At 46.2% G+C, this 18,038-nt stretch overlaps 1 protein-coding gene across 1 annotated transcript in view; it reads left to right on the forward strand.

The window, feature by feature from the left end:
• The first annotated feature begins 10,682 nt into the window (after positions 1-10,682).
• Positions 10,683-18,038, forward strand: part of LOC124594376 (juvenile hormone acid O-methyltransferase-like) — a 131,763-nt gene continuing 124,407 nt past the window's right edge. Inside the window, exon 1 of the mRNA XM_047132745.1 lies at positions 10,683-10,853. Within this exon, the coding sequence (XP_046988701.1) occupies positions 10,683-10,853 (171 nt within the window). The remainder of the gene's footprint in view (positions 10,854-18,038) is intronic.

An 18,038-nucleotide genomic window follows, 5' to 3' on the forward strand; every position in this document is an offset into this window, starting at 1 on the left:
TTACTACTACTACTACTACTACCCTTTGGAGGTTTTGGAGCCACAGCTAACAGCAGATATTGCCACAAGTGTTCATATTTGACGCCAGTCAAAAGCTTAAACTGTGGAGAATAAAATGAACGTCAGCGGAATATAGGGACGTTCTAGCTACAGTGACTAGCAACACAAATATGTAAGGATGTATCCAGTGTATTACAGCTAATAACAGCATATTGTAGTTATAGAAAATTTGTCTGTTGGAATAGACGTAGGCAACACACAAAGCATTTTAGCTTAATATTTAAAGTAATTCCTTTTCCGCGTGTTCTCATCGTAATCCGGAAAATGACATACTGCATTTCACACACGGCAGCACTATATCTGACTAGCAGACTCTCTCTGCCGCCGCTTATTGCAGTGTCAAACGTAATTAATTTTCTATATTGGCGTTAGATTTCCCAGGACAATCACAGCTCGCTAGATTTTTCGCAAAACTTCAGTCTCGCATGCAGTCCTCGGATAATTAGAATTTCTCGGACATATTTTAAGAAAACTGTTTCTTCTCATTTTCATTCAATCTTTTTTCTCCCCAGGAGAATCATTTTTTCTGTTTCATGCTGTTAAGTTCCCGTTTGTCACTTGCACATCAGAGGTGTAAACATTCTTTGTATTCGACGTAATGTTTTGACCTAATTTCTGTTGCACTAGATGGCAGTACTGTCGTGGCTGTGGTTCGCACCACTTCAGAGTCGCTAATGTATGTCATTCGCTACTGCCTTCTCTTCAGTATGGAAGTTGTGCGTCTTCATATTAGTGATAAAGGGATCAGACGGACTTCTTCGCTTTGAGAAGCAGTAAATATGGTTTCCATTAAATTTGTGGTTTCATACTTTACCCAAAGCGTTCTATGCTTGGCAGTTTGTGCTGGCAAAAATTTGAGATTAATGATGCAGAATGATTATGGGTAGGAGGAAAGGGTTCCAATTATGGTAGGTTTAAATTATCGAAGTTGGCTTGTAATTTATCGACTCCTCCACAACACATATATTCCATAGATCAGCTTTTCTTGTATTTCAGTTTTTGTTGCATAGGTTAACGTTTTCGGAAGGAGGTATGAAATCATACATCACAACGGTCTCATGAGTCAGTATGATGGATCTAGACTCACTTGAATCTCATTAATTACAGGGAGCACTTAAATTTGTATATGCCTTGCATTAAGAGTCAGCAGCATTGTTGCGAGTGTAGTTGAAGTTTGAAGTACTGATGTGCTAATTGTTACGAATCTGTGCTTTGGGTAAGCTTAACTTACATTACAAAAAAAAGATCTAGTTGGCAAGGCAGCTACTGAAACACTACCCTGGGTGTAAGCTCAACTGAGGAGCTACAGTGGGATGGGAAAAAATACGGAAACACAAAAATCACCTATCATGATACAATGTAGGAAAACTGTTAGCACTCAAGTCACCTTTTGTCTCGGAATGATTAAATACGGGTACCGTATGGGTTTCCAGAGAATCTTAAACCATGTTCTGGCAAAATAGCGGCAACTTAAAGTAACGGTGGTGGTGGATAGTAATCTCACACCCTTTACTCAAAAGCAGAGCACAAAGGCTCAAAAACACAGCAATCTGGTGACTGTTGGCCAGACAGTTTATTCTTATCTTCACAAAACCTGTCCCAGGTGGAGCGAGCTCTGACGTACGGCTGTTAAATTTTCAAAAAACTATATACATCGGCGACATTTTCACAGATACATCAGTATCAAAATAGCAATATTGAGTACCTATTTTATATTATATTTAACAATTTTCTGTACATATTTTAAGTTTTTTGAAACTGTAGTATAACATAATTTTACGTCCATTGTGTGAAGAAGTCTACTTCTTGAGCTTTAATTACATAGTCTCTTACACTGTGTGAAGCAAGTATATGTGGAATAAAAGAATTGGAGATTTTACTGCGGTGTGGTGGTGTGAATAAAATAACCAGTTTCCTGATGAGACGAAATAGCACACCAGTTACCTTAAAAAAAATTTAGCGCAACTAGTGTGGCATTCCTCAAAAATAGTTGCTCAAAATGAGCAGAAGTCTAAAAAAGATTGGTCTTCGTGTTAGGTAGAGGGGGTGTGGGGAAAGTGACTGACGTAATCGGTGCACAGAGCTACCAATGGAAACAGCAACTTTTGGCTTCACCACGTAATTTTGACACAAGCGCTAGGTCGCTAGCGTAGGCAGAAATGAGAAGTCGTCATAAAGTGTTCGGGAAAAATCCTACATGCGACGAAACCGAGCGACGGGCACATCGGACACCTTTTATTGTGCTCATTACATGCAGTTATGTTAGCACAGTGGTTATTGCCAAGCGTGAATGTGCGTCATTGTCCTTCAAATTCCTGCTCTAAGTGGGATAGGAGGCTGCTACTTTGTTGATGTACAAAATATTTGAAAAGAAATCCTTACACAGCTCTACAACCGGCAGTACATCTGCAATGTGAAGCCGGAATTTTTATCATCCGGTACGTAGATACTCTGAGATATAGGTACATCGGTATGTCGAGAGCCGATCGTGATAATATCTAAATATCGATAAATAGGATTTCCGATGTTTTAATAAGTATCCAGCCCCAGTGTGAACGGGGCTCTGTAGTCTGAACACATCACCACCATTCAGGAAGAAACATTCTATTATATGATGGACCTCATCAGAAAAACTGCCAAAGAAAGGCACTAACAGGATCTTGGAGAGCAACCACGGGGCTCCTGGAATACCACAGCATGACTGCCTATATCACCACCGAAACCCCGCCACGTTCCACTCCAGCGGCGTAAACTCTACAGTCAGAAGTTGACAACAGTGCGAAACAACTCGTCAAACATATGGACTATAGTCCTGGTTTTATGGCTTCATCATCACGGTTTCCTGTTCGGGCTCTTGCACCATATGAGAATAGTTTTCGAATTCTAGCTCGCACTGCTTCTGGAGATCCCCTAGTGTTTCATGTTGATAGTGTACGCAAGTGCGACTTTTTTCTGCAGAGACTTTAGCAATTGTCACCGTATTTTTGTCCCAATCCTCTCCAGTGACCGTCGATCGCAGTCACTCGACTCACATTTACGTCCGCACTGTCTTAACGGATGACGTTTACCTCTTTCCCTGTACGGTGGCTCCAAAAGCATTTGTCCTTAGTGCATGGAATGTAAGTCATAAAAGCATACGTGAGAAATGGAAAAACTTCCTTAAATCGGTTGAAGTAATGGACTGCATTTTTAAACAATTCTTTAACACAATGACAACACGAAAGAACATAGTTTTATCTACCCACCCTACTTTACCACGTAATCTCCATTCTGTACTATGGCCTTCCTCCAGCACGAAACAAAGGCGAGTATGCCCTGTTCGTAACATTCCTTGTACTGGTGGCGAAGACAGTGCTTGCGGTATGTTAATCACCTCGTCGTCCTCAATTTCTTCCACGAATGTCATCCCGTCTGCGTCTGTCCTCGAGAATGCAAATCGTGGAGCTCCACCGAGCCGGCTTCTGATGACTTCACCCTCAGTGACCAGCGACTAACTGCACTTCTGTCGACAGCAGATGGTTCATAGACTTTGCTTAAGCGTTTGTGAATATTCAACACAGTTGCTCTCTGCAGGGAGAAATTCAATAACGCCATGTTACTTTTAATGTAAGTTACCTACAAACTCAATTTTGTCGCGGTTAGAGACGTAACACGGATTGCGCTGCCCATCACGCCGGAGGTTAGTCCTCTCTCGGGCATGGGTGTTCGTGTTTTCCGCATAAGTTACCTTAAGCAGTGCGTACGTCTAGGGACCGATGACCTCAGTAGTTTGATCCCTTAGGAATTAACACTCCATTTGGAGATTTGACGCAATTTTGAAACTGTCCTGCAGCTACTCTGCTCGAAGTGACAAACTTTGCGCGCTCACTCAGGAGACTTCAAATAATACACACATGAAAAAAGTAGTGCATCACCTCGATTCCGAGAGTTGAGGAACGCGTACAGAAAATTGGTATGGAGATAAACATAAGTTCCGCCCTTCCTACTGCTCATGGAAACACATTCCATGTTGTACAACCATACAGCGAGACCTTCAGAGGTGATCGTCCAGATTGCTGTACACACCGGCACCTCTAATACCCTGTAGCCCTCCCACTTTCATTGATGCATGCCTGGATTCGTCGTGGCATACTATCAAGAAATTAAAGGAGCAGTTGGTCCAGATTGTCCCACTCCTGCCCTTTTCAATCTGTCCCAAGCATGTTCGATAAGACATCTTAAACTTTTATAGTCCTGTCTTCCTCAGTTGCGTGCAATATTACGGTATATTAATAATTTTTACTTATGGACCGTCTGACAGCAACTGAATAGAAAACAATTTTAGTGCCATACGCGTTTCGCCTTTATTTTCTGCAAGGCATCATCAGTGGCAGGTTGCGTGGACAATTTCCTACATATTACGCTCCTGTTCCATTTTTGGTGTTCTTCTTGTGAACGCCAATTTCCGGTTTTTTTCCCCATTCCACAACACTATGCACTGAACGCTTGTTTTAAAGCAATGTTTTTTCCCCATTCCACAACACTATGCACTGAACGCTTGTTTTAAAGCAATGTTTTTCATTGCTTTAAAACAAGCGTTCAGTGCATAGTATTGTGGAATGGGGAAAAACCGCAAATTGGCGTTCATAAGAACAACACCAAAAATGCAACAGGCGCGTAATATGTAGGAAATTGTCCACGCAACCTGCCACTGATGATGCTTTGCAGAAAATAAAGGCGAAACGCGTATGGCACTAAAATTGTTTTATTCAGTTGCTGTCAGACGGTCCATAAGTAAAAATTAATATACCGTAATGTTAGATAAGATTCATATCTGGAGAACATGCTGGCCACTCTAGTCGAGCGATGTCGTTACCCTGAAGGAAATCATTCACAATATGTGCAGGATGGGGTGTGGCGGGGGGGGGGGGGGGGGGCGGCGTGAATTGTCGTTCATGAAGACGAATGCCTCGCCAAAATGTTGCCCATACGGTTGCACTACTGGTCGGAGGATGCCATTCACGTATTGTACAGCCGTTACGACGCATTCCATGACCAGCGGCGTGCGTCAGCCCCACATAATGCCAGCCCAAAACAGCTGGGAAATCCATCTGGCTGCACTCGCTGGACAGTGTGTATAAGGCGTTCAGCCTGACCGGCTTGCCTCCAAACACTTTTCCGACGATCGTCTGGTTGAAGGCATATGGGACACTTGTCGGTGAAGAGAACGTGATGCCAATCCTGAACGGTCCAATCAGCATGTTTTTGGGCCCATTTGTACCACGCTGCACGGTGTCGTGGTTGCAGAAATGGAGCTCGCCATTTGCGTCGGGAGTGAAGTTGCGCATCATGCACGACATCCTGTAACTGCACGAAAAGCATTATTCAACAGTGGCATTGCTGTCAGGGTTCCTCCGAGCCATCATTCGTAGGTAGCGGTCATCCAAAACATAGGAGCCCTCGGGCGGCCTGGCGAGGCATGCCAGATAGTTACTGTCTCTGTGTCTCGTCCCCGTCCGAACATCATCTCTTTGGTTCACTCAGACGCCTGGATACTTCCCTTCAGAGCCCCTCTTGGCACAAAGTAACAATGCGGAGGCGATCTAACAGATACCGACAGTCCAGGCATGGTTGAACTACAGACAACACGAACCGTGTACTTCCTTCCTGGTGGAATGACTGGAACTTAACGGCTGTCCTAATCCTTCCGTCTAATAGGCGCTGATTTGTGGTTCTTTACATCTTCGGACGGGTTTACTGACATCTCTGAACAGTGAAAGGGACTGAATTGATAAAATCGAGATTCGTTAAATACTCCTAAGAAATAATAAGGGTTCTTCCCATACTTCTGAATCTGATGTAGATGACACCTGCGGATTGTCAAGTTTTGGTTCAATCAAAAACAGTTACAATACAAACATATAAGAAAATATAGTGAGTTGTTCAGTGCCCTACAAGAATTACAGCAAAATCCCCGTGAGTTAACTAGTCATGAAAGATACGCGAAAACTGTAAGATCGTGGGCAGACGTCATTGTTCGCAACCGGAATAAAATAAGTGGATCCTTTTACCGACCTCCCAATTCAGATGATAGTTGCTGAAAGTTTCAAAGAAAACTTGTCTGATTTCAAACACGTGCACAACTCATACGATTATACTTGGTGGTTACCCTAATTCACTCTAGACTTTTGGCGAAAATACATGTTTAATTTCGGAGATACGCATAAAATATCATCCTAAATTGTGCTAAACGCATTCTCTGAAAATTATTTCGAGCACTTCATGAGCTCACGCGAATAGTAATCGGTTGTGAAAACACTTGACCTTTTAGCCACAAATAATCCTGAGTTAATAACGAGCATCAAAACCGATCCAGGGATTAATGAACACACGGTTGTCGTAGCGAGATTGATTATTGTAATCCGCAAACCCTCGAAAAGTAAGCGAAAAATATACCAAACAAAAAAAGCAGATGAAAATTCACGAGACGTAGAGTAAGTGTAGACCAGACGTGGCTTCAATTTGAAGAAATAGTATCGGCAGCAATTTATAGATTTATACCAAATAAATTAACAAATGACACGGAACTGAACCTCCTCGGCACAAAACGGGTTAGAACACTTGGAGAAACAACGAAACATGCCAAATTTAAACAGACGCAAAATCCGAAAGATTGGCGATGTTTTACAGAAGCTCGATATTTAGCGCGGACATCAATGCGAGATGCCTAAAACACTTTCCACAACTAAACTGTCTCAAAACCTGGCAGACAATCCAAAGAGATTCTGGTGGTATGTGAAGTAGATTAGCGCCAAGAAATCAATGCTTTCTTTGCGCGATAGCAATGGAGATACTATCGAAGACAGTGTTGCCAAAGCAGAATTATTAAACACAGCCTTTCGAAGTGCCTTCACAAAAGACGAAGTAAATATTCCAAATTTCGAATCGAGAACAGCTGCCAACATGAGTAAAGTAGAAATAAATATCCTCTGAGTAGTGAAGCAACTTAAATCATTTCATAAAAGCAAGACTTCTGGTCTAGACCGTATATCAATTAGGTTCCTTTCGGAGTACGCTGATGCATTAGCTCCATACTTAATCCTATACAACCTTTCGCTCCACGAAAGATCTGTACCCAAAGACTGGAAAGGTGCACAGGTCACACAAATATTCAAGAAAGGTAGGAGTAATCCACTAAATTACAGGCCCATATCGACAACGTTTATATGTAGCGGGATAATAGAACATATATTGTGGTCGAACATTATGAATTACCTCGAAGAAAACGGTCTATTGACACAGTCAACATTGGTTTAGAAAGCACCGTTCCTGTGAAACGCAACTGCTATTGACTGCTATTGACAAGGGATTTCAGATCGATTCCGTATTTCTGAATTTCCGGAAGGCTTTTGGCACTGTACCACACAAGCGACTCGTAGTGAAATTGCTTGCTTATGGAATATCGTCGGTTGTGTGACTGGATTTGTGATCTCCTGTCGGGTCGCAGTTCGTAGTAATTGACGGAAAGTCATCGAATAAAACGGAAGTGATTCCTGGCGTTCCCCAATATTGTGTAACAGGCCCTTTGCTGTTCCTTATCTGTATAAACGATTTGGGAGACAATCTGAGCAGCCGTCTTAGGTAGTTTGCAGATGACGCTGTCGTTTATCGACTAATAAAGCCATAAGGAGGTCGACACAGACTGCAAAACAATTTAGAAGAAATATTGAAATGGCGTGAAAAATGGCAGTTGACCCTAAATAACGAAAATTGAGGTCATCGACATGAGTGCTAAAAGTAACTCGTTAAAGTTCAGTTACACGATAAAGCAGTCTAATATAGAAGACATAAATTCAACTAAATATCTAGGTATTACTATTGCGAACAACTTAAATTGGATGGAACACACAGAAAATGTTGTGGGGAAGGCTAACCAAAGACTGCGTTTTATTGGCAGTACATTTAGAAAATGTAACAGACCTACTAAGGAGACTGCCTACACTACGCTTGTGCGTTCTCTTTTAGAATATGGCTGCGCGGTGTGGGATCCTTCAAGATAGGACTGACGGAGTACATCGATCAAGTTCAAGTAAGGCAGCACGTTTTTATTATTGTGAAATATGGGATAGTCACAGAAATGATACAGGAGTTGGGCTGGAAATCATTAAAAGGCGTCTTTCATTGCGACTGAATCTTCTCACTAAATTCCAATCACCAAATTTCTTTTCCGAATGCGAGAATATTTTGTTGACACCGGCCTACATAGGGAGTAACGATCACCACGATAAAATAAGGGAAATCAGAGGTCGTACCGAAAGATACGTGTTCGTTCCTCCCGCGGGTTATACGACATAGGAATAATAGAGATTTGTGAATGTGGTTCGATGATCCCTCTGCCAGGCACTTGAATGTGATTTGCAGATTATCCATGTTGATGTAGATTCCATGATAGCAAATCACAAAATTTTTGCCACCCCCAAATAAATTCTGAGTAGAAATTCGATAATGCAAGGCGAAAAATAAGTTGAGAACTGGAACACGTTTTCAACTCTGAAAAGATGAACGTACTCGAGCGGTCGTTCACCGCCAGAAATCAGTGACCTTCGCGACTGAAACCACCAGTTACCTCAGGCTCCTGTCGGATCTATCAAGAAACCCCTCGAGTGCGAGGTCACAGATTGTCTTTAGTATGGCTCATCTGAAAGTGTTACGTTGATTGACAGGAAACATAATAGCTGTTAATGACGCACCATACAACAGTGAATCGGGTGGTTGACAGAAATTGTCCGGGAGGTGCTTGGGGTGTACGTATTATGCTTCACAAAACGTGTATCGTCGACTTTCAAGAAATGTTCAAAACAAACAACTTGCGCCCGGAGCACAGAACGAAAAACAGCGCGCGATAGTGGCAAGAGGTTCGCTGAATAAAGATCGAAGGTGAACTACTTCGGAGTTTAAAACCGTGCAGAACGTTGAACTAGCCATCCAGTCGCAAAGAATACGTATAGAATCATATGGCTATGAATGGATAATTGATGGAATGTGAAGGCATGCAACCGACTACGGAGCTGTCTGTCGCGGAGCTTACTGTGAAACTGGCTATCCTTTAAGGCGCAGTTGCTGGGACACGGAAAAAAATTCAAGCTGAATTTGGTAAAGGGTTCCTGGTGGTATGAATTGCAATATCACACGCTTCTGGAGGGATAGTTCGCTCTAGAAGAGTAAGATTTTTACACAGAGACGAGGAATGAAACAAGTTACTTATACCAGCTATTGTTAAAAAGCAATTATCATGCCATAGATGTTCTCTTGCGCCCTTTATCCCACTCCTGCTTGCTGTGACGTAAACATTCACTACGGCCCTAGCAAAATAATGCACACGTGAAAGAATGCAACTTCACACAGAGCAATAACTTTCCAGCCAATTGCCATCCAGATTAACAGTCGGAACAATTGTATATGGACGCGTTAAGAGACAGACGGTAGATGAACTTGATAAAAAATCTCTTGGTATCTCTAATTTCCAGGGTTCCTTTCATAACCATTTCCTCTTCAGGTCCCGACTGGTTGGAGCAACAATCCACTGCTTTCCTTGAAATCACTGTAACCTGGCACGCACAATTTGATGTAACGTAGTAAGTCGTCATGTATATCCTAGAAAACGCGCAAACTTCAGGTTTTTTAAGAGGAGCGCAAACACAGTTTGATTTGAACACCACTTATGTTAAACAAGAGTAAAACATATCAATGGAATGTTATAAACTCAGACCCCTTAAACTAGCTATAAACAATAGTTTGCTCATAAATTCAGAATTCTCGCGCTTGTTCGCTTACGTTAAATGATAGTAAGAAGTTATTTGCCTGTGCTGAATTCAGGGGCCGAGAATTATACTTAGTGAAAAGGTTGTTTTTGTTGTGGCATTTCCTTTTAAAGCTGGAATTTTGGTGTGAGGTTAACCTGGACTCGAACGTAGTTAGCAAAGAATTGAAGAGTTAGAGTATTAAACATCTTCACACGCAACCATTGTGGAACGCTTAACAGATTTTACTGCCAGGGCATTATGGTTTTGCAGCTGGTGGATTTGATTTATTTCAACATTATTTGTTCTTGTTACTGTACTACCAGCGTATGCCGAGTGCCAAAGTAGTTAAATAGGGTAACAAAACAGTTCGGTCAGTGAACCAATGACTCAAACAAAGCGTTCTGACGCAAAATCTTAAGTCTTCTCGACATGGTCTTCTATGCCGATCGTAATAAACAACGGGAAACAGCTCCACACCAGGAGAGACCGGTGGTCATAAATTTCTGGCCAACCACAGCCCCCTCAACTCCTTCAAATTCCTCAACGACCGCTCCGTCAGCTAAAAATACACGAAAATGCAGATGTTAATTTAGTTCGAGGAGCAAACAAGCTCGAAATACGTTGCAGTACGTTACATACAAAACAAATAGGTGACTTATAAACAGAATACAAAGTATTTACTCCTCAGTCAATGTAGCCAAACGTAACCATTATTGCCAGCCTTGGTGTTTCTTGTACATGTTGTATACAGATAAACATTGTAAACGCCTACTCTTTTGTTCTTTAAATACCTCTCACTGTTCCGTTCAGGACTAGTATCGGCAGCCGGCGCTCGCTACCATGGAGGCATTAAACCCAGAATACTGCACCAAGGTCAACATACAGCTGCGCCAAGCGGTCTCAGAGACGCTGGACAAAGTATGGCCGTGGCTGACCTTCCCTGCCCGCGACGACGGCCGCCCACAGCGTGTTCTGCATCTCGGCAGTAGGAGCGGTGACATCACGAAAGGAGTGAGTATGCACACAGTACGGCAGGCTTAGGGCTACAGCGCACGCCAAAGAGAATTAGGGTATCCATGGTCACAGGCGGCAAAGTGATTGCTGCAGATGCAGAAAAATTGCAATGAAGTGTAGCGCCGTGCACGCCGCCGGAGGCGCTGGGTTTATTCGCACGAAGTGCGGATCATTTGTTCCTAGTTTTGTCACCTTTTGTACGTTAATGGTCTCCTATCTCTCTAGCCCGTGTGCCTATCATATATTTGGTAACGCTAGCAACGAGCAACTAACCGACCTCGGCTTCATCTCCCTTCCTCCCCCCCACCCCCCTTCCAACCCTGATAGTCGTCACTCTTTGGCGGGTTCATGCTTGGCTACCACTGTGCCCCAGTCCTCAGCGCATTTCCCCCTTTCTTTTTGCATGTCTATCCTCTTGATATCTCTCTCCCCCCTCCCCCCTGCGGGTCCGGGGTAAGAATAGGCCCGAGGTATTCCTGCCTGTCGTACGAGGCGACTAAAAGGAGTTCCAACCGTTTCGGCCTTCCATGTGATGGTCCCCCTTGGGGTTTGACCTACATGTTTCAAAATTCTACAGAAGTACGAGCCTTCTGGGGAAGGACACCTTACGTGGTGTACCACTGGTCCTAAGTGCACTAAGACCTTGGCACTCAGTATTGAAATCATTAAGATGGCACAGGTCGTGGTCAGCAATAAATTGGTCTATAAAAAGACCTCGTCTAGATGGAAAGGCACTGCCCCACAAAGGATGATGAGCATTAAAATCCCCGAAAAGGAGAAAGGGAGGAGGAAGTTGCTGAAGAAGGGCGGTTAAGGCAGAAAGGTCTTTACGGACCAATGTACAAACGCCACCAGAAGCCCGAGGGGGTCCGACCCGATTTCGACAGAAAACACGGAACCCACGGAGGGTCGGTGAGTGAGCATCAGTAAAATGAGATTCCTGGAGAACCACACAAGCTGCAGAGTAGGACGAAAGAAGGGACACCAGAGGCTCTTTGTCTCGGGACTTATGTTTCTTCTTTTTTTCAGGCTGAGATCGAGGAGGGCTGTGTGGCATAAAGGAGCCAGCTGCAGCAAGATCAGGAACAGAAAGGGACTGGGCGACCTGGGGGCCGACAGACCGCGGCTCTCGCGGTCGTCGCGCGGCAGCAGACCTTTGATCTGGAAGGTGCCGGGACGGGGCATCCCGGGAGTGGCGCCCTTGACCAGCAGACGCCGAAGGAGTGGGACACTTCTCCGGCTGGGGAGTGGGAGCAGCGCCCATAGGAGAAGGTGTGGGAGCCACAGAGGGGGGGAGGAGAGGGGTCCGGGATGGGCCTATGGATGGGGAAGGAAAGGGTGAAGATGTAACCAAGGCGTAACTAGATGTCATGGACACAGGGTGAAGTCTTGCATATTTCTTACAGGCCTCTGTGTAGGTTAAACGATCGAGGGACTTATACTCCTATATCTTTTTTCCTTCTTATATACTGGGCAATCTGCTGAACGTGGAGAATGACTACCATGACAATTTACACATACAGGAGGGGGAACACAGGGACTCCCCTCATGGAGTGGACGTCCACAGTCACCACAGAGAGGGTCCTGGGTACAGCGAGAAGACATGTGGCCAAAACGCAAGCACTTAAAACACCGCATAGGAGGTGGGATGTACGGCTTCACATCACAGCGATAGACCATAATCTTAACTTTCTCAGGAAGGGTATCCCCTTCAAAGGCCAGGATAAAGGCACCAGTATCAATACGATTATCTTTAGGACCCTTCTGAACACGCCGAACAAAGTGAACACCCCGCCGTCCGAGATTGTCCCGAAGTTTCTCATCAGCTTGAAGGATGATGTCTCTGAAAAATCACACCTAGTACCATATTTAGAGACTGGTGGGGGGTAATGGACACAGGAATTGTGCCAAGATGGGTACAGGCACGAAGGGCCGCAGATTGGGCAGCCGAAGCAGTTTTTATCAGCAACGAACCTGACCGCATCTTGCTCAGGGAGTCCACTTCGCCAAACTTGTCTTCAATGTGCTCCACAAAGAATAAAGGTTTGACACTGGTGAACGTATCGCCATCAGTCCTCGTGCAAACTAGATAACGGGGGAAAGGTTTTGCCCCTAGACGACGGGCCTGACCCTCTTCCCAGGGGGTAGCCATGGACGGGAAGGCCGAAGGGGCAAGAGAAGCAGCACTTCCAGAATCAGTACCACGCAGAGAGACGGCCGCAGAAGAACGGCCAGAGTTTTGGACCCGTATGCGTTTCATCTGCATAGCGTCCGCTCTGATACCACCCACTCCAATCAGGGGCTCTTCTCACGGGCGCCACCCAGCCACAGCAAGGGCCGTCTGGCACGGCGGCCATTGCCGGGAGTTCCGATGCTCTAGGATGACGAGCAACGACTCCCAGGCATGCATGAGGTGGTCACAGCTCAGGTATCTGTTTGATTCTTCTATTTTTTGGTGGGGTTTAAGGGCGCTCAACTACTGAGGTCATTAGCGCCCAGTCACTGTTGTTAGAGCACATGGAATCTAGTAAAACTCAAGGGGATGGGGGACACCAGAAGGATCTGACAAAGATGCAGATGAAGTAAAAAGGTTAGATGTCTTTGGACAAGCCAGCCAAAGTTATAAAACGCAGAATGCGAGCAGCTGCTCGAGCATCATCAGCTAAAACATCTGGTAAAGTAGATGGCAGGGACAGGACAACACGAAATTGACTAAAACGGGGACACGACAATAAAACATGGCGCACTGTTAATGCCTGACCACAAGGGCACTTCGGGGCTGGGTCACCAGAGCAGGTAGCGGTGCCTAAACCGGCAATGCCGAATCCGCAACCTGGTAGGAAGACCTCCTCTCGCCGAGATACTCGGGAGGATGTTGACCAAGCAGTTGGGAGCAGTTTTACTGCCCGGAGCTTGTTTCCTTGGAGAGAGGACCAAGCATCCCACCACAACGACACAAGCCTCTTACATACTTCCCCACGAACGTCAGATGACGGGTCACAATGGGACGCTGGCCGAGGCAGGAGGACTGCAGCCTTGGCTGCAGCATCAGCAGCCTCATTCCCAGGCACTCCGACATGTCCAGGAACCCACAGAAAGCTGACAGGAGAACCATTATGAGCGAAAGAATGGAGGGACTGCTGTATCCGTTGAATCAAGGGATGGACCGGATAGGGAGCTCCAAAGCTCTGAAGAGCACTGAGTGAGTCAGAGCAGAGTACATACGATGAATGGCGGTGGTGGCGGGCATACTGAACAGCCTGATGGAGAGCAAAAAGCTCGGCCGCAAAGCTGGAACACTGGTCGAGGAGCCCGTATTTAAAGGTGGCGGCCCCAACGACAAAGGCACAGCCGACACCATCGTCAGTTTTGGAGCCATCGGTGTAAATAAAGGTGTGACCGGCAAGTCGAGCACGAAGTTCGACAAACCGAGAGCAATACACTGCAGCCGGAGTACCCTCCTTCGGGAGTGAGCTGAGGTAGAGATAAATATGAACTGGAGCCTGGAGCCAAGGTGGTGTCAGGCTCACCCTCTCTGAAGGTAATAGGGAGGGCAAAATCCAATTGTCGAAGCAGGCGACGGAAGCAGACTCCGGGGGGCAGCAGGGCAGACACATACAACCCGTACTGACGGTCGAGAGAATCGGCGAAGAAGGACTGGTAAGAGGGGTGGTTGGGCATAGACAACAGCCGGCAGGTATACCGACACAGCAGTGCGTCGCGCCGGTAGGTCAATGGTAATTCGGCAGCTTCAGCATAAAGACTAGACGGGACTAGTGTAGAATGCTCCCGTCGCAAGACGTATCCCCCGATGTTGGATGGAGCTGAGCCGGCGTAAGAGGGATGGCCGAGCGGACGAGTAGACGAAGTTCGCATATCCAGCTTCGATCGGACTATGGACCAATACAAGCGAAGCAGGACAGTGCGATCCGCTCCCCAAGATGAGCCGCTAAGAACTCTGAGGACATTAAGGGAACGTGTACAACGGGCTGCCAAATAACAGACATGTGGTGACCAACACTGTTTCCTGTCCAAAGTGAGCCGTAGAAACTTAGTTGTTTCCACGAATGGGAGAACGGGACCGATATGTAAGGATGGCGGAAGGAACGCTTTATATTACCAAAAGTTGATGCAAACCATCATCTCTTCAGACAACCGGAAGCCATTTGCCACGCTCCATGAGTAGAGGCTGTCTAGACAACACTGAAGGCAGCGCTCCAGGAGGCATGTTCTCTGGGCACTGCAGTAGATCGCGATGTCATTGACAAAGAGAGAGCCTGAGACATTAGGTGTAATGCAATCCATAATTGGATTGATCGCGAGGGTAAAAAGGGCTACGCTCAAGACGGAGCCCTGAGGCACTCCGGTCTCCTGGAGGAAGACGTCGGACAATACGGAACCCACACATACCCTAAACTTTCGATCCGTTAAAAAGGAATCAATAAAAAGGGGCAGGCGACCGCGTAGGCCCCACCTGTGCATAGTGCGGAGGATACCTCCTCTCCAACAGGTATCGTAAGCCTTCTCCAAGTCGAAGAACACGGCTACCGTTTGGCGCCTTCGCAAAAAGTTGTTCATGATGAATGTCGACAAGGTCACAAGGTGGTCAACAGCGGAGCGGCAACGACGAAAGCCGCATTGGACATTGGTAAGTAGCCATCGAGATTCGAGAATCCAGACTAACCGAGCATTAACTATGCACTCCATTACCTTACAGACGCAGCTTGTAAGAGAAATGGGGCGGTAACTAGAAGGAAGGTGTCTGTCCTTCCCGGGTTTGGGTATAGGAACAACGACGCCGTCACGCCAATGCATGGGGACCTGACCTTCGGTCCAGACGCGATTGTAGGTACGAAGAAGGAAGCTTTTGCCCGCCGGAGAAAGGTGTGCCAGCATCTGAACGTGAAAGGCATCTGGCACCGGAGCAGAGGACTGGGACAGTGCAAGCGCACGTTCGAGTTCCCGCATAGTAAAGGGGGCATTGTAAGTTTCCAGATTCAGTGAGTGGAAGGAAGGTCGCCGAGCCTCTTCTGCCTCTTTCCTGGGAAGGAATGCAGGGTGGTAATTAATTGGTTGGTTGGTTGTTTGAGGTTAAAGTCAAATAGACTCCATTCTGCTAACGGGACATCTCAGTATAGTCAGAAAAATAAAACGGATAAAGGGGAAACGTAAAAGGGCAGTCACGTCATTAGTAAAAACAAATGAGGGAAGTTGGCAAGAGAACGAACCCAACACTATGCTGAAACAGCATAGGCAAGACCACCTGTGACTTAAAAGGTACAACTGCTATAATGCAGAAAGTACGTATGGGAATAGAAAAACTAACCAAGCCTTAAAAAGAAGGGGTAAAAACAGAGTAAAAGGGAAAGAAAAGAGGATTCCGGTCAGGGAGGTGAATCGGGAATCTCTGAACACTGCCTACAGTGGGAGACACCCAAACACTCACCGCCCCGCCCCAACACCAGAGGGAGATTAAAAACTTTAAAACTGAGAATAAAAACCACTCTCCCGGAGGAAACCTAGAACCAGAGAGACCATCCGGGAATCGTCAGCCAACATCAAAGGTAAAGTGTGGGGGAGTCTGTACTTAGCACGCAGAGCCAAAAGAAGGGGGCATTCAACCAAAATGTGGGCCACTGACTGGAAGGCTCCACAACCACATAGCGGGGGTGGCTCATCACGCAAAAGGAAACCATGGGTCAGCCTGGTATGGCCAATGCGGGGACGACACAGTGTGGTCGAGTCCTTGCGGGAGAGGCTAAAGGAAGAATGCCATGGGCCTGTACTCACCTTAATGGCACGAAGTTTATTAGACAGTGGAGTAGCCTCCCAAGAATTGGCCCATGACTGTGCAAAGTGTGATTTGATGTGAAGCCGTAAATCCGCTGCAGGAGGGGTTACAGAAAACGGGGGGTAAGTAACTGCTCCCCCAGCCAAACGATCAGCGAGCTCATTACCCCGGATACCCACATGGCCCGGGACCCATAGGAAGTCAATGGAACAAGCAGCACGGTGAAGATCAGCGAGATGGTCATGGATGGCAGAGACCAAGGGATGGCGCGAAAAACACCGGTCAATAGCAAGAAGGCCACTCATCGAGTCCGTACATAACAAAACGCGGTTGTGTTGGGATTGTTTAATAAAGGTAAGGGCCCCGGAAATTGCCATCAATTCCGCAGTAAACACCCCACATGAGGGTGGCAGTAGATGATTTTCCGTTCCAACAAAGGACGTGAAGGCATACCCAACATGATCAGCAGATTTAGAACCATCAGTGTAAAAAATTTCAGCATCCCGAAACTACCATAAAATTTGGCGGAAAAAGGAACGGAATACCACCAGGGGGATGGAATCTTTCGGACCGCAGCGGAGATCCATCCGAATTCGAGGCCGAGGAACTAACCAAGGAGGGGTGGAGGGGAGGGAGCGAGGAAGACAGGACAAAGAAGGAAGCCGAAAATCACGGGTAAGAGACGCAAGGCGCAGCCCAACCGGGAGTAGACGAAGCTCCCACAATCCAGCTTCGATCGGACTATGGACCCATACAAGCGGAGCAGGACAGTGCGATCCGCTCCCCATAATGAACCGCTAAGGACTGAGGACATTAAGGGAACGTGTACAACGGGCCGCCAAATAAGAGACATGTGGAGACCAACACAGTTTCCTGTCCAACGTGAGCCCTAGAGACTTATTTGTTTCCACGAATGGGAGAACAACGGGACCGAGATGTAAGGATGGCGGAAGGAACGCTTTATATCGCCAAAAGCTGATACAAACTGCCTTCTCTTCAGAGAACCGGAAGCCATTTGCCACGCTCCATGAGTAGAGGCTGTCTAGACAACGCTGAAGGCAGCGCTCCAGGAGGCATGTTCGCTGGGCACTGCAGTAGATCGCGAAGTCATCGACAAAGAGGGAGCCTGAGAAATTAGGTGTAATGCAATCCATAATTGGATCGATCGCGATGGCAAAAAGGGCTACGCTCAAGACGGAGCCCTGAGGCACTCCGTTCTCCTGGAGGAAGACGTCGGACAATACGGAACCCACACGTACCCTAAACTTTCGATCCGTTAAAAAGGAATCAATAAAAAGGGGCAGGCGACCGCGTAGGCCCCACCTGTGCATAGTGCGGAGGAAACCACCTCTGCAACAGGTATCATAAGCCAAGTCGAAGAACACGGCCAC

Source organism: Schistocerca americana, chromosome 2 (genome assembly GCF_021461395.2).
Source record: "Schistocerca americana isolate TAMUIC-IGC-003095 chromosome 2, iqSchAmer2.1, whole genome shotgun sequence".
NCBI classification, from domain to species: Eukaryota; Metazoa; Arthropoda; class Insecta; order Orthoptera; family Acrididae; genus Schistocerca; species Schistocerca americana.